The sequence below is a fragment of the Myxine glutinosa genome, chromosome 1 (genome assembly GCF_964187855.1).
Source record: "Myxine glutinosa chromosome 1, kmMyxGlut1.1, whole genome shotgun sequence".
In the NCBI taxonomy this organism is placed as follows: Eukaryota; Metazoa; Chordata; class Myxini; order Myxiniformes; family Myxinidae; genus Myxine; species Myxine glutinosa.
In genome coordinates this window covers 326,271,442-326,289,514 of record NC_136261.1, presented here as the reverse complement: position 1 = coordinate 326,289,514, position 18,073 = coordinate 326,271,442, and the positions used below count along the sequence as shown (strand labels likewise).

Genomic DNA, 18,073 nt, shown 5'->3' with positions numbered 1-18,073 from the left:
ATATGTATATATATATATTGTTGCGGATCTCCCGAAGCCCGTCGACGTACAGAGGAGGGGTGAAACCCCTTTTCCCCCTCGGGTCTTCGTGTCCACGAGGCCGAGTCGCCACTCCCGCAGTGAGCGTGGAAAAGGGTATCGGGTCGATGCCACACGTACCTTTGGTACCCACGCTGCCATGAAAACGGCGACCGGACCTTGCAGAAGCCACGCTAATCAAATACGCCCGAGCGGTGTGCGTATCACGTGACTCGTGCCGTTACCTTTTATTGAACCCGATTCGAGCGGTTCTGTTCGTGCGATGCTAGGCCAATATATGGAACTGACTGGGACGATCAAATAGAAGGAAGAACAGGTTTATTTACAGTTATACAGGCGAAGAGACACAGAGCAGGGTTTTTTTTTTTGTTTTTTTTTGTATACTGAATCGAGGCTCGTGAAAGAGCTAACATTTATTTCACAAACAAATCAACCAGACAAACAAAATATACAAAAAGAGGGAGCGGAAGACAAGATGGGGAGAGAAGGGGAAGCACACAACCACAACATTTGAGAGCAGGGAGAAGTGTGGGAGGGAGAGGGCTTGGGGGCAGGAGGCGTGGGAAGGGGAGGGGGGCGGGGGGAGAGGTATAAAACACAAGGGGACCGAAATTAGTGGGGGTAGAAAAGATCAAGGTTTTGGATGGGGGAGGATAAGAGATGGTGGTGAACAGCTGTTTTAAAGACCTGGAGGGTGGAGTGGGATTGAAGAGAGTGAGGGAGTTTGTTCCAGAGGCGGGAGAAAAGAGGAATGAAGGAGTGAAGGTGAGCAGAAAGTCTTGATTTTGGCAGTTTAACCATAAGAGGGTTGCAGGCAGATCTTGTGCGACCTGTAGGCATATTTGGGGGGCAGAGCCCAGAGAGGGCTGGGGGGGCAAGGCCAGAGAGGAGTCGGTAGAAGACGGAAAGACCACCAACCTGCCTGCGGTGAGTGAGTGAAAGGCCCTTGGAGTTAGCTTCATCGCGGGAGATTCCAATGATTCTGAACGCTTTGGTTTCAACAGCGTGAAGACCGGCTAGGTGTGAGGCAGGAGCACCAGACCAGAGGGGAGAGCAGTATTCCATAGAGCTGCGGATGAAAGCCTTGTATGTGGTGAGGAGCTCAGGTGTGCCAAGGAAGGACTTCGCACGACGGAGGATGCCCAGTCGGCGACTGGCTTTGGAGGCCAGATTTGAAATGTGGTTTTCCCAGGAAAGATCATGGCAAATAGTGAGACCCAAAAGCTTGAGTGACAGAACTTCTTGGAGAGGATTATTCAGAAAGTGGATGGGTGGGTTTTCCAGTCGGTCTTTTCGGAGAGACATCGTAAGAGTGTGAGATTTATCAGGATTGAAAGACATGTTCCATTTGTTTGCCCAGTCTGTGATTTTGTCCAGGTCTGCAGAGAGTGAGGAGGCTGCAGACTGCCGATCTGAGGGATGAGGAATGGAGCGACAGAGAGTAGAGTCGTCAGCAAAGAGATAGAGAGGATTTTCAAGAGAGTCAGAGAGATCATTGATGAAGACCAGAAAAAGCACAGGGCCCAGAACACTACCTTGGGGAACTCCAGCCTGAACAGGAAGAGGAGATGAGAGAAACCCATTCAGGGCCACACGTTGACTACGACCAGAGAGGAAGTCCGCCAGCCATGCGTGGAGATTTCCATGGATACCAAAGGAGGAGAGTTTGGTGAGCAGAGCAGGGTGCCAGACCGTATCGAAGGCACGTGAAATGTCAAGGGAGACAGCTCAAATTTCCTGTTTGGCGTTGAGGACCTCCATCCATTGTTGAGAAAGCAGAAACAGCATGTCCAGAGTAGAGTGACCAGGTCTGAAACCAAATTGATGATCAGAGATCAAGCCATTGGAGAAGAGGAAAGATTTCATATCTGAAGCAATGATGGATTCCATGACTTTGCTGATAATTGGGAGAAGGCTGATTGGTCTGTAGTTGCTGGGATCTGTTTTTGCACCTTTTTTGTGCAAAGCGGTGATGTTGGCTGATTTCCAAGCAGATGGCAGATGACCTTGAGCAAAAGAGAGGGTGAAGAGAGCAGAAAGAGGGAGTGAAAGAGCAGAAGAACATGATTTTAGGACCCGTGGGCTGATGCCGTCAGGACCAGTTGCAGAATCAGAGTCGAGGGTTGACAGAAACTTTTCCACCTTGTCAGGAGGAAAGGACACAGAGTCCAGGAGCAGCTGGGTACGACTGGGTACGGTGGGTACAGAGAGGGATGGGTTTGGGACACAAGATTTAGAGGCAAACACAGAGTTGAGGCATTCAGCTTTTTCACGTGCGGAGTCAGCCGTTACGCCGTTTGAGGTGAGGGAGGGGATGGAGGGGGAACAAACACCAGAAACAGATTTGACCAGACGCCACCAGGATTTGGAAGAGGGAGACAGATAAGAGAGTTCGGTCTTGAGAACGGTGAGATATTGTTTCCTGGCTCTCCTGAGGGTGGACACACACTTGTTTCGGGCTTTGTGAAAGGAAATGAGATTTCCTTCCGTTGGATTTGCTTTCCAGGAGACGAAAGCAAGTTGTTTCAGGGCAACAGCCTCAGTACAAGATTCCGTGTACCATGGACGGGAGGAAGGGTATGACAACTGAAGACGAGATGGGATAAATCTGTGCATGAGAGAGAACAATTTACTTTGAAAGAATTCCCAGGATGAGTTGATGTCAGAGGCGGTAGAGATGGGAGACCAGTCCAGATGATTGGCTTAATTGGTCTCCATTGGATGGGAGACCAGTCCAGGCTTAATCGGTCTGAACTTATCACCCAGACACGGGCCCACTCACTCACGCAGGGAAAAGGAGGAAGAACAGGTTCGCGTGCCAAATGCGCCTGGGCGCCGATTGCTCGCGGACAGCTCGCCCGGCGTGGCCCTCTGGTGTTCACGGCACGTGTGCTGGGAGCGCAGCCAGGGAGATCGGGCATCTGTGGCCCGGAATGGATTGTCTCCACAGGCACGATTAATACAGGCAGCAGCAGAGCGCAGGGCACAGGGAGAGTTCGTGTACAGCGACTATAACAAGCCGGGCACTTTACTCGTGCTGCGACAATGTCTCTTTCTCACTATGAACCAACCACGAACCTTGGGTGACTGACCGACTCTGACTCAGGGGCTGGGCAACTCTCTCTCGTTCTGTCGTTCGGGGCAATCTCTGACGCTGGTGACTCGGGGCAGGGTTTTATATAGCCCCTCCCCGGTCCTACCCGAATGTTCCAAGCCCCTCATCTCGCCGCCGTTGTGAGCCACTCCCCTCGAGCTCTGATTGGCTGCTCGCTGCTTACCGGCCACTCCCTGCAGCTCCTCCCTTTGGCCTTGCCAGACTTGTTCCAGGCCTAGCACGTGGCATTACAGCCCAAAAGAACACCTAACTCACTGGCCTGCTCAACGCAAACTAACACAGGAAAGGAGACTACACTTACATTTACGAATAAATAAGTGAACTAAAGCGAGGCTACATGTTGTGGTGCGATTACCTACGAGGGGGGGTCATCCTTTATTCACAAAACCGCAACACTACACCCCTCTCTCACCAGACTTCTGCCGAGTCGACCCCAACAATGGAACGACCGGTATAGCCTGGCATGCAAGTTTAACATTACTTTTAAATGTGATACATACAGTCACGTGAAAAAGTAAGTACACCCCATGTAAAGTTTAGACTTTTTCAACATATTTCAACATACAGCTATTCGATCTTCATTTCAACAATATTGATAGATAAAGGTGATATAATATAACAAATATCATGAAACATTTACATTTTGTAGTCCATTCTATAATTTAAATAAACATAAATGCAAATTTCGCATGTGGAAAAAGTAAGTACACCCTTGGCTCTAATAGGTGGTATTGCCCCGTTTGGCAGAAACAACCTCAAGTAGGCGTTTCTTATAACTGTCTACCAGTCTCTGACATCGACTGGGAGAAATTTTTGCCCACTCCTCCATGCAGAATTCTTTCAGCTGTGCGATGTTTGAGGGGTTTCTTGCATGCACAGCTCGTTTCAAATCCCCCCACAACATCTCAATGGGATTTAGATCCGGGCTTTGACTTGGCCATTCCAGAACCCTCCATTTCTTTCTTTTCAGCCATTCCTTGGTGGATTTACTGGTATGTTTAGGGTCATTGTCGTGTTGCAAGGTCTACCTTCGGTTGAGCTTCACCTTTCCGACAGATGGCCTCACATTATCCTCAAGCACCCTCTGGTACAATGAAGAATTCATAGTGGATTCCATGATGGTGAGCTGCCCAGGCCCTGATGCAGCAAAGCTTCCCCAAACCATAATATTTCCACCACCATGCTTTACAGTTGGTATCAGGTTCTTGTGGTCAAATGCTGTCTTTGGTTTTCCCCAAACATGTCTTCTGGTAATGTGGCCAAACAGCTCTACCTTTGACTCATCTGTCCAGAGCACATTGTTCCAGAAGTGCTGGTCTTTGCCTAGGTGTTCATTGGCAAACTTTAGTCTTGTCCTGATGTTCTTTCTGGACAGCAAAGGTTTCCTCCTGGCACACCTCCCATGTAGATCAAATTTGTGCAGCCTCTTTCTAATGGTAGACTGGTGCACTTTGACATCAACAGTGGCAAGAGCTACCTGTAGGTCCTGTGATGACATTCTGGGGTTCTTAGAGACTTATTTCAGCATCTTGCGGTCTGCTCTCGGGCTGAACTTGCTGGGGCGGCCTGGCCTGAACAAGTTAGCAGTTGTTTGGAATCTTCTCCACTTGTAGATGATCTTCCGGACAGTCGAATGATTGATTTCAAATTGTTTGGAGATCTTTTTAAATCCCTTCCCAGACTCGTAGGCATCTATAACCTTCTTTCTGAAGGCCTCAGAGAGCTCTCTTGATCTCGGCATGGTGACGCCGCACACTTCAACAACAAAGAGCAAACCCAAACGAAATGTCTGAGGTTTAAATAAGACATGTTCCTCCAAGACGCTCTCTAACGATGTTCTAATCATTTGCACCTGAGCTGGTGCACCTGATTCTAATTTTAGGTATTTGAAGTAGTGATAAATGTGGAGGTGTACTTACTTTTTCCACATGCGAAATTTGCATTTGTGTTTATTTAAATTATACAATGGACTACAAAATCAAAATGTTTCATGATATTTGTTATATTATATCACCTATATCTGTCAATATTGTTGAAATGAAGATCAAATAGCTGTATGTTGAAATATGTTGAAAAAGTCAAAACTTTACATGGGGTGTACTTACTTTTTCACATGACTGTAGGTGTAATCCCCCCTAGCATTTATTCTGACCCATGTGTGCGACATTTTTAACACTAGATATGTCCCCCCTATTGCGTTGAGCAGCTATTCTAACAGATTCACACCCACAACTACCCGAGTATTTCCCGAATTTTCAAACTAAACACAGAGCCGGTGGGCACATTCTTATATTTACATTGCAGAGAACTTAACTTTATTTACAATTCTATGACCCAGGACCTGTACTTTGGAAAAGAGAATTGGAGGGGAGAAAAACAAAACACACTCATACGGATGGTACTTGCTGCTTGCATCTTGCATCTTGCGTCTTCTGTGTGCGGGTAACAAAACTGGCTGGCCCTGACCGGCATACAGGCCGTTTGAAGCATCAGGGCCATCTAAGCTTCCATCTTCCTCACTCCGAGCACACAATAGCAAAATTGCACACAATTGCTTTTATTTTTCTTTGCCAAGCAGGGCCACTCCCACGTGGTCCAACTGCATGGCATTAGTGCCACTCAAACAAGTGGTCCGAAAGGTGCAAGATGATTTTGCAGCAAGATGTTGCACAGCAGAGGTGCGAGGTCACAAGGCTTGTGGTCCATTAGTATGACAAGGGTGCAGCAAGGTGGAGTTTGGCAGCAAAGTACTGCACAGGTCGGATGCACAGGTGCAGCAAGAGGACTGGCAGCAAGGTGCTGCACAGTTCGGCTGCACAGGTGTGACAGTGCAGAATGGATGCTGCACAGGTGTGATTGTGCTGCATGGTTCGGCCCCCAAAATGGTCCTGGGGTGGGGGGAAGACGAAGCGCAACAAGCAAACGGAAAGGCACAGTGGCACACAAAAAACAAGGTGACCAGGCACCACCATGCCTGGTGCGGTGCGAGGGACGCGGTAGAGCGAGCAGACCAAACTCGTCCCTATCCGTCCGTACCCCCCACCGTTGGCCACACTACCCTAGCCCCCCTTGTATTTACAATCCGTCTCTACGACTTGTCTCCCACAACCCCTCTATTCCAAATTCGTCTCCCAATCCCTCCCAGGAAGGAAGGGATGGAACACAATAATGTCTTACTTGCATCGTGATGCGTCTTACCACTCAAACAGTCCACAGAGCCTCGGTGTGGAGCTCGTCCTCCTCGGTGACTGGCTGTGTATGGTGCGAAGGGATTTCTCATCCCAACTACTCTCGTAACATTTACTTTTAAACAACCCGGGTGTTATGTGCTCCTCCCCAAACCCCGGTCATGGTGTACCTCCGAGCCCCGAGAGGAGTCACGGCAGAAGGATGTGTTATTCTGTATGTCAAAGATCAATGGTGAAACCACACCAATTGTTACCAACAAACAAGTATTGTATTAAGGTCACACAAAAATAACAGTACAATAACAATATTAATCAATTGTACAACCAATATATCATTCCTATGATGGTACCATCAGTTTCGTACAATATAACTCACTGTGCTCCAAGTGAGCGAAAATAACATTCCCAATGTCTCTGTCCCAGCTTCAAACCAAAGTCGATCCACGCTCCAGTGATCGTCAGAACGATGTTGTATCGAGACCAGAATCCCGCTCGGTTGACAGTCACACTGCCAAAGATAGGCAAAAGTGTCCTCAAGAGGCGGCTGGGAAATCACACCTTCGGGTATGGATGTTCAACGGCTCCCAATCGGCGAACCGCAAATTCACACTCAAAATCCACGTTACACACACACACACACAAGGTTAACGTCTGGATGTCGTGAAATGGCTGAAGCGAGGTGAAAAACCTGGAGCGATGCAAAATCAGGCACGAGGCAAAATGGCCAACGGTCCGTTCTCGAGACGTAACGGCACTCCAATGATTCTCTTCAGAATCAACCACAAAACCTGTCACGCAGGTTTATCTGTCACAGCGATAACAACTCTGTTGCAGGAATCCCTTTCCCAGGAAACCCCAAAGTTCGCTAGTAACCCCCGTTCGCCAGCGTTTGCTCCAGACCTCAAAGCAGCTCGGCTACTTCTCCGACCTTACTCGCTCCGCCTCCTTTTCCTCTTCTTCTTTTCTTTTTTTTTGTCCGGTTCCCGATCCGGTTTCCGGTTTCTTTTAAAACACTAACTTTTTTTACCTTTTGAAAACAGCTATCTCCAATTCACTTAAACGATAACAATAATAGTACATGCAACCAAAAATGTTTACAGTGGATGAGAACCACAACAACGGAAGTGACAAATCCGTAACACCGGGGTCATACCCTGCCAATTGGCCTCTTTAAACTCTGTGGTTCTCAGAACCCGAATTCCCATTGCCCACACTGTGGTGCTCTCCGAATTTGGGTCTCACCCCGCAAATTTTCTTACTGTGCCCTCGCACAATTTCGGGGCTGGGTCGTGTGGCTCCACTAGCAGATCTACCTACCTGCGCACCTCCGCCACTGAAGCCGCCTCCCGAGCTTGCCTGCTCCTGCGACTACCTAACTGGGAAAGGCCCTTCCTGGCTCTTACCCCCTCTATGCCCACCTTGGCATCGGCTACCCGGGTCCTCTCCTGGGATCCTCGGGCCCCACTCACAACTACCCTAACCGGCTCCCAGAGCCTACCTACGGCCTCACCTGGCCGACAAACTACCAGTGGCGGAGTGCCCCAATAACCATATACACCAATTAAGCCACACGCCCAGCCATTCCACAGTCTCATGCACCCTACAAAGCACTACTTTTCCACCAACAGCACCACAGGTGTCAATATCCATGCAATTACCTACGCCCTCTACCTGGCTTTACACTACCCACCCCGGGCTTTCGTGAATGGGTTCCACTCCCCCCATTCACTCCTTCGCACCATGCACTCCACACCAATCATTCCACACCTTTTATTCACACACCAAATATCTTGCACACCATTTTTCTCACACACCTCAACACAATTCCATTTATACGACAACACAATTCCTCAAACACACAGCATCATCTATCTAACTAATTTCCCCTAAAACTCGTGCTTCCCTCGTCGTCCCTTTACACTATGCACTCCCTTTCCTTTAACATCCACCTAAACTCTCTACGTCCCCTCTATAGTTCAGGTGTCACTGCTTAAATCTCAGTCTCTACAGTCTTCTAAATCCCTAACATTATCCTAGCCCTCCCTCGGCTAGCTTCGGTGCCCCATGGAGGCAACCATTGCTGGCCCCTCCATGGGCCTAACATTGCCATCCCCCTAAATTAATGCTCATGGGCCCCCCTGAGTGAGGAATGGTGACACTACCATTCCTCCACGTGGGGTAAACTACTCTCAGTCCTTTACACTATGAGCCCCCATTCATGGAGGTTCGTTATCACGGCTCGGCCTCGCAGGGCCGAGCGATCCATGCGGGTGGTTGGTCACCTGTATGGGGTGTCCGTCCGGCATTTTCGATCCAAGGGGGAAGGGATTGATGGGCCCAGGTGCCGGGCTCCATCACTGCGCGGGGCCTCGGTGTGCATTCTTCCTCACTCTCCTGTGCACACTCTTCCCGTACACACTCTCCCCACACACTCTCCGGTGTGCATTCTGCCTCACTCTCCAGTGCACACTCTTCCCGCACACACTCCGGTGTGCATTCTCCCTCACACTCCGTTATCGCACACTCCGGTGCACACTGTCGTTCCACGCACTCGGCCATCGCACACTCCAGTGCACACGCTTCCTTTACACATTCGGCCATCACACACTCTGGTGCATACTTCTCCGGTACACACTCGGCCATCGCACACTCTGGTGCACACTCTTCCGTTACACACTCCGTAACACACTCTCACTCCACGCACTCCCTCTCACACCGCACAATGGGCCTTCCGCGAACGTCCGGGTCTCACCTCTGTCCCAAGCGCGCCGAGCACCCGCTCCCAAACACATTCCCACCATTTGCGCTACTCACCTTGGGGCCCTCCTTCTCCGCCAGCACCTGCAAACTTTTTATTTTGTGATGCAAGCACGGCATCACGGTACAAGCACGAACTTTGTTCAGGCTCCATCACCACCTCCCGTGATTTACTGCCTGTCTCTCCTGTCTCTTTAACCCCAATTGTTTCTTCTTTTTCCCGCGTTATCTCCTCCAACTTGACGATCGTCGGCGCCCCCAAAATTTAGTCTTCCAATTTGACCTTCCTCGGCGCCCCCAAAATTTTCTTTCCCAATTTGACGATCACCGGCTCCTCTTCACCCCGTGTCGCTACTCCCATAGCCCCGGTCAACTTGGCTGTGCTTCGCTCAAGCTCGCTCCCCACGCGCTCCCCGTATCGCTTCATCTCGTCGCTTAGCACCGCGACCTTCCCGCTCAACCTGCCCCCAATGTCCTCCCCTGCCTTTTTCATGTCCTTTCTCGACTCTGCCCTCATCTTCTGCAGATCACACCTGGATTCCCCCCTCTGGACATCCATTTTGTTTTCCAACCCATTTAACCCATCTTTCATTTCCTTTATTTCCCGGGTGGATTTCTCCCCCAATTTTTCCATTTCCCGGGTGGATTTCTCCCCCAATTTTTCCATTTCCCGGGTGGATTTGTCCCCCATTTCTTTCAATTCACTGAGGCACGCCGTGACCTGCGCCATAAAAAGGGCCATATCCATTGGTGCCGCGGGCTCGGCTCTCGCTGCCACATGCGAGGCATCGCCATTTTCAACCTCTGCTGCCGCACCCTCATCAATTTTCCTCCTCTACCAACTGTCCCTGCCGGTCCTGGGCCATTAATTCTACCTCATCCTCCATTATTCCCACCGGCATTTGACCGTCTTGGCTCGCCATCGTACAAATATAAATTTGATTTTTAACACTAAATTTCGTGCGCTCATAATTTCGAGTGCGTGAAGCGCACTATAGGTCCAATTTATCCCACTCCTGACACCAATTTGTTGCGTATCTCCCGAAGCCCGTCGACGTACAGAGGGGGGGGGGGGGTTAAACCCCTTTTCCCCGTCGGGTCTTTGTGTCCACGAGGCCGAGTCGCCACTCCCGTAGCGAGCGCGGGAAAGGGTATCGGGTCGACTCCACACGTACCTTTGGTACCCACGCTGCCACGAAAACGGGGACTGGACCTCGCACAAGCTACGCTAATCGAATACGCCGAGTGGTTTGCGTATCACGTGACTCGTGCCGTTACTTTTATTGAACCCGATTCGAGCGGTTCTATTCGTGCGATGCTAGGCCAATAGATGGAACTGACGGGGACGATCAAATAGAAGGAAGAACAGGTTTATTTACAGTTATACAGGCGAAGAGACACAGAGCAGGCTTAATCGGTCGTAGTTAAATGCCCAGACACGGGCCCACTCACTCACGCAGGGAAAAGGAGGAAGAACAGGTTCGCGCGCCTGGGCGCCGGTCGCTCCTGGACAACTCGCCCCGGCATGGCCCTCTGGTGTTCACGGCACGTGTGCTGGGAGCGCAGGCATGGAGATCAGGCGTCTGTGGCCCGGAATGGATCGTCTCCACAGGCGCGATTAATACAGGCAGCAGCAGAGCGCAGGGCACGGGGAGAGTTCGTGTACAGCGACTATAACAAGACAGGCACTTTACTCGTGCTGCGACAATGTCTCTTTCTCACTATGAACCAACCACTAACCGTGGGTGACTGACTGACTCTGACTCGGGGGCTGGGCGACTCTCTCTCGTTCTGCCGTTCGGGGCAAACTCTGACGCTGGCGGCTCGCGTCAGGGTTTTATATAGCCCCTCCCCGGTCCTACCCGAATGTTCCAAGCCCCTCCTCTCGCCGCCGTTGTGAGCCACTCCCCTCGAGCTCCGATTGGCTGCTCGCTGCTTACCGGCCACTCCCTGCAGCTCCTCCCTTCGGCCTTGCCAGACTTGTTCCAGGCCTAGCACGTGGCATTCCAGCCCAAAAGATCACCTAACTCACTGGCCTGCTCAATGCAAACTAACACAGGAAAGGAGACTACGCTTACATTTACTAAGAAATAACTGAACTAAAGCGAGGCTACATGTTGTGGTGCGATTACCTACGAGGGGGGGTCATCCTTTATTCACAAAACCGCAACAATATATATATATATATATATATATATATATATATGTATATTTATATATATGAAGCTTACCTGGCCTGGAGTGTTGATCTGAATCTAGTTTTGAAGATGAAAGCAACTTTTACTTATTTCCTCTTCTTTTTTTTCTTTTTAAATTTTTTTTTTTTAAACAAGCTGTCTGCCTCACAATTCTCCTTTCATTTTATTTGCTAGCTATTAGTTTCCAATATAAATCTACTTTATTTATATTTCCAGTTCCACTGCTGCTGTTATGGACAACATTATGCCATGTTCACTTCCCTTCTCCAAAGCCTGCCTCACTGTTGCATAAGAAGGATTAGAACATTAGAAACTACGATTGCTCTTTCAAGTTGGGCGTAAGCCACAGTGTGACAGTTTCTTGGTAATTCAGCATTCGGCGTAGCAAAGGTCGGTGTGGAACTTGTAGCTCCTGGAATTGCTCCCATCAAATGTCGTGGCAAGGCTCCAGATCTCACTATGTAAACTCCAGGCCAGTCTTTGCGAGTTTTCCATCCATCCACACATCGGTCTGGTTTTACCCTCTTTCGTGACGTCGCCTACTTCCGTCACTGAATGGGTGGTACGGTTATATTATATGTAAACCAGACCGTGGAAAGGCAGCAGTCCAACATCCTGGTGACGGAGTTGAGCTGAGCAACTTCACATTGCTTGTGCCATGTGTGGCTGTATGGATTGTCTTGCACTAACTGCGGCGCCTGTCCACTCGTGCACCATGGGGAAAGGTACCATACTTGGTTTGCTCACTTTGTTTGCCTTTTGTCTGTCAATTGACTACAATCTTTTTGATCCAGAATCCGGCCTGATCGCTTGTTTATTTATTTTTGTCGCATAAATACTTGACCATTCAGTGCGGCTCAAAACAGGCATTAGCTGCGAAGTGCCTTGCCGTGTACACTGCATACCAATACTGGCACAGCTGGCACGCTTCTCATGTTTACACATCCAGGCAAACACTTTCATGTTGGCATGAGGAAATAGCTTTTTCTTTCCCGAGCACGCTGTGTACAGCTCCTGCATTCTCCCACCAATAAATGACCTTGCGCTGCTTTGCTCATGTTGTAACTATAATGACCAATGAATACTGTGGCTAGTGTTATATATTAGCTGACAGAAAGCAGCATTCACACTGATATTGATCTATCTTGAGGGGTTGGGGGTAATGCGATGTCTGTATGGAACAACCCGTTCTTCATGAGTCTTTCTGTCACACCGATGGCATTGGTCAAGTACCGTTTCACTTGTTTTGACATCATTGCTCTCATTCCATCTCACATCCACTCGACTTTGTTCTCCCTCTACCTGCTTTTCTTATGCAGATGAAGGATATCATAAACTGGCGTTGGAGACCCTGGAAGAGCTGGACTGGTGTTTGGACCAGCTAGAGACAATCCAAACGCATCGTTCAGTCAGTGAGATGGCTTCCAACAAGGTGAGACTTGAAACAACCGAAGGAATTATGAATTAATTCGCTTGGGTGTACACGCGTTGAAGTTCGTGGAAAATGTTGCTTGACAAGCCATGCGGTCAGTTGTGAAAACTTTGTTGTATTTTGAGCTTCAGCCTGTACCAGGTGTATGTGTACAAGCTACCCCCTCAGCTGTTGGTCCTGTTCCTCAAAGTCTTCATTCAAAAACATCCTGTTTGTAAGCTGATAAGGTTTTGATGCAAGAAGCTACATTGACAATTTTGAGTGCTGCCAATAAAAAGCTGAAAGGATCAAATTTGGCAATTTGTGGATGAAATTATGATTGCTGCACTTTAAACGCGAACGGCACTCGGTGGAGCGCATACCTCTGCCAGACTGAACAGCTTGTGTTTTGTAGCCCAATGACAGGCCGGATCTGGATCTGGACCTGAACCAAAATCAAATTGGCTTTTTCTTGTCACATATTGAACTCATTCACCAAGTTTTGTCATAACTCGTCCACAACCTTTTGAGATAACATCATGTTGTATTATATATCGTTTTTTGGCCTTATCTCTCAATGGTGAAGAATCACTTAATACATTTATCGGACCTGTATCCGGAAATGGATTCTCACCAAAATACAATCAATTCTTCCTTGTCACATACCCAACTTGTCCACCAAATTTAGTCCGAATCTGTCCATAACATTTTGAGATATCCTGCTCACAGACAGACAGACAGGGGATGGGGTGAAAGCATAACCTCCATCCACCTTCACTGATGGAGGCAACCTGTAGAGTGGTGTTGACCTACCGGCACTCAAAGTTATCTACATGTCCAGATGTTTTTCCAAAGCCTCAAATATTGTTAAAGATTCTAGTCATCTTCCATTTAACATGTTTGAACCACTACGTTCTGGCCGTCGGTACAGCAGTATTAAAACATCCACCAACCATTTCAGGAACAGCTTTTATCCTAGTGTGGTCTGACTTTAAAACCATGAATCTTCATTTTTATATGTCTGCTTCTCTTTTTTGTTAAATTATACTTTTATTTGAGAGCACTCATATTCAAATAATTCCAATCTCATTCTGTGATATTCATGGATGCTGCATATGGCAATGCAAACTATCTGTACTTGTATCTGTATCTGTAACTGAAGAGAGATTCGTGCTGGGCTTTTAGGCTGTGGGACAAGACTGATTTCTGTATCGTTTTGTTGTATACAGATTGAATATTGAAGTATATATATATATATATATATATATATATACACACATATACATATGCATATGCACTTTACAATTGCTATTTATGGAAAAAATCATTGCAACAAAGCTGCACAAAATTAAAATTCTTGACAATCATCCTGCGCCAATACATATGTATATAATAAAGCAGGAGTGTCTATCTGTCTGTCCCCGAACTACTCCCTCAGTCTTGGGGCTAGCCCCGCCAAACTTTTTATGGAACCTTTTGGGGTCCCAGCGGGTGTCCCAAGGTGGGTGGGAGGTTTCATCAATTTCTCAATACAATTATGATCTTGAGTTTCCACCTGCACGAAACTGCTCTCTCTGCATGTAAACACATTCACTGGTTCATCATTAGCACTTTCGCCATTTACCACATGTGGAAGCATTCGCTGGTTCGGTAATCCATCATTATCAATTTTGTCATCATTATCATCATTAAAGGCACATTGATTTTAATATTTTACACCGTACTACTTCCACAGTTTTGGGGCCAGTCCCAACAATTTTTCTGTGAAGCTTTTGGGGGTCCCTACATGTGTCTTAAAGTGGGTGGCAGTTTTCATCAAATTTCTCAAAGCATTTTTTTGGCCTTTTGTGCTCCTACCCACGTGGGTACCTCATTAGTATATACATATACTAGTGGGGTCACCCGTGGGAATCCCACGGGCATGGACGTGTGTGACATTTGGACATCTTGATTTAGATGCTGCACATTAAATTTTACAAAATGGTTACTGGCAATTCATCAGATCCAGAAATGGTGTAATGAACACAATTTATTTATTTCACATAATATGTGACCCCTCACTCCTCTCCCCCTGACACTCTCCTCTCTCCACCCTCACGCCTCTCCAATCCCACTCCTCCTCACACTCCCCTCCAATACCTCCTCACAGTCCTCTCCAATATTTCCTCACACTCCTCTGCAATCCCTCACACTCCTCTCCAATCCCTCACACTCCTCTCCAATCCCTCACACTCCTCTCCAATTCTTCACACTCCCTTCCAATCGCTCCTCACTCTCCTCTCCAATCGCTCCTCACTCTCCTCTCCAATCGCTCCTCACTTTCCGCTCCAATCGGCTCTCACTCTCCAACTCCTTGCTCCTCACTCTCCAACCCCTCGCTCCTCACTCTCCAACACATAGCTCCTCGCTCTCCAACCCCTAGCTCCTCGCTCTCCAACCCCTCGCTCCTTGCTCTCCAACCCCTAGCTCCTCGCTCTCCAACCCCTCGCTCCTCGCTCTCCAACCCCTCGCTCCTCACTCTCCAACACATAGCTCCTCGCTCTCCAACCCCTAGCTCCTCGCTCTCCAACCCCTCGCTCCTCACTCTCCAACCCCTAGCTCCTCGCTCTCCAACCCCTCGCTCCTCGCTCTCCAACCCCTAGATCCTCGCTCTCCAACCCCTAGCTCCTCGCTCTCCAACCCCTCGCTCCTCTCCAACCCCTAGCTCCTCGCTCTCCAAGCCCTAGCTCCTCGCTCTCCAACCCCTCGCTCCTCTCAAACCCCTAGCTCCTCACTCTCCAACTCCTAACTCCTCTCAAACCCCTCGCTCCTCTCCAACCCTCCTCATCATTGCAGCAGCATCCTGTGCGAGTCTGTGATCATGTTCGTCGAGGGTCTCATTCTCCCGTGTCGTTCTTTTTCTTGCTGCAGTCTAGTGGGGTCACCCGTGGGAATCCCACAGACATGGACGTGTGTGACATTTGGACATCTTGATTTAGATGCTGCACATTAAATTTTACAAAATGGTTACTGGCAATTCATCAGATCCAGAAATGGTGTAATAAACAATTCATTTATTTCACATAATTTGTGACCCCTCACTCCTCTCCACCTGACATTCTCCTCTCTCCACCCTCACACCTCTCCAATCCCACTCCTCCTCACACTCCTCTCCAATAAATCCTCACACTCCTCTCCAATCCCTCACACTCCTCTCCAATCCCTCACACTCCTCTCCAATTCTTCACACTCCCTTCCAATCGCTCCTCACTCTCCTCTCCAATCGCTTCTCACTCTCCTCTCCAATCGCTCCTCACTCTCCTCTCCAATCGCTCCTCACTCTCCGCTCCAATCGGCCCTCACACTCCAACTCCTTGCTCCTCACTCTCCAACCCCTCGCTCCTCACTCTCCAACACCTAGCTCCTCACTCTCCAACCCCTAGCTCCTCGCTCTCCAACCTCTCGCTCCTCGCTCTCCAACCCCTAGCTCCTCGCTCTCCAACCCCTAGCTCCTCGCTCTCCAACCCCTAGCTCCTCGCTCTCCAACCCCTCGCTCCTCGCTCTCCAACCCCTCGCTCCTCGCTCTCCAACCCCTCGCTCCTCGCTCTCCAACCCCTCGCTCCTCGCTCTCCAACCCCTCGCTCCTCACTCTCCAACCCCTCGCCCCTCCCTCTCCAACCCCTCGCTCCTCACTCTTCAACTCCTCGCTCCTCACTCTCCAACTCCTCACTCCTCTCCCGTCTCATTCATTTTGGAAATGGAAGTTTCCACGCAAGACATGAATTGTCACGATCCTCAAGAGGAAGTGTTTCGTAATCATCAAATGGCAAGTAAATTACATTGTGAAAATTAAAGATTTCAAAATAAACCTATTTAAAGTGTATGCGCACTTAACTAATTTTAAAAAACGAAGAAATATCTCTCGGTAATTTCCTGAAACATATTTTAGTTTTTTACTTCCAGATAATAATGTTGAATGAAATAACAACGAAGAAATATATGTCGTTTTGTGACGACTGTCATCAAAAGTGAAAGTAATATATCTTAACGGAAAAGAAAAAGCGAATTTTTAATATATGTCGACATTTTCCCCCACTGTTATTTTCGGCGGTGTATTTTCGTGTATCATCGTGGCGTGATTTAAAAAAATATATCTCTGCATTTTCCCGTGTGTGCGTAAATGTTCTCAATTATTTCTGACACCAAGTCTAAAACCATCGATAAAAATTAAATCAGATGGTGAATTCGAGATAAAATCGTGAGGGTGACTCAATGAATGGGCTTTATTTTACAGGCCTTTGAGAAATCATTTCGTTCTATAAACGGAAACTTTCATGGGATTATCTTCCCGTTTTTTTTTCAACCGAGTCTAAAACTATGTTAGCGACTGTTAAAAATGAAATGATATATCGAATTAGAGTTGAAATAAACCTGTGTGAGAGAGAAAGACAGCACAGGCCTAACTAAACAGGCCCCAAAGCTATTCGAGTGAATAAAATGGTGGATATTTGTTTACATGAAGCCTCTCCAAGAATGGGTGGAGCTACTCTGTAAACGGAGTAAGCCACACCCCTAGACAGACAGACAGACAGACATAATCACCGTAGCCTATTATAATATATATATATATATATATATATATATATATATATATATATATATATATATAATTATATATATATATACATATATACATACATACATACATACATACATACATACATACATACACTACATTGCCAAAAGTATGTGGACACCCGAACGTCACACCCGTATGTGCTCATCGAACATCTCATTCCAAAATCATGGGCATTAATATGGAGTTGGTCTCCCCGCCCCCCCCCCCCCCCTCCCTTGCAGCCTCCCCTCTTCTGGGAACGCTTTCCACCAGATGTTGGAACATTGTTGTCCCCCGCAGCTTCCATTCATTTGCTTCCATTCAGTCACAAGAGCATTCGTGAGGTTGGGCACTGATGTTGAGCCATTAGGCCTGGCTCGCAGTCGATGTTCCAATTCGTCCCAAAGGTGTTCGGTGGGGTTTAGGTCAGAGTTCTGTGCAGGCCAGTCGAGTTCTTCCATACCGATCTCGACAAACCATTTCTGTGTGGACTTCACTTTGTGCACGGGAGCATTGTCATGCTGAAACAGGAAAGGGTCTTCCCCAAGCTGTTGCCACAAAGTTGGAGGCACACAATTGTCTAGAATGTCATTGTATGCTGTAGTGTTAAGATTTCCCTTCACTGGAACTAAGGGGCCGAGCCCGATCCATGAAAAACATCCCCAGAACATTATTCCTCCTCCACCAAACTTTACAGTTGACACTATGCATTCGGGCAGGTAGCATTCTCCTGGCATCCGCCAAACCCTGATTCGTCTGTCGGACTGC

The 18,073-nt window shown here is 48.1% G+C and overlaps 1 protein-coding gene across 9 annotated transcripts in view; it reads left to right on the top strand.

Moving 5' to 3' along the window:
• The window catches only part of LOC137411513 (3',5'-cyclic-AMP phosphodiesterase 4D), a 626,580-nt gene that overhangs the window by 578,241 nt on the left and 30,266 nt on the right, over positions 1–18,073 (top strand). For 7 of the 9 annotated variants that reach the window (XM_078769745.1, XM_078769746.1, XM_078769748.1 and 4 more), the window contains one exon: positions 12,617–12,729. In XM_078769745.1, the coding sequence (XP_078625871.1) occupies positions 12,617–12,729 (113 nt within the window). Of the gene's footprint in view, positions 1–11,772; positions 12,023–12,616; positions 12,730–18,073 lie in introns of those variants that run through there. The other 2 variants (XM_078769750.1, XM_078769743.1) reach the window with 2 other exon arrangements.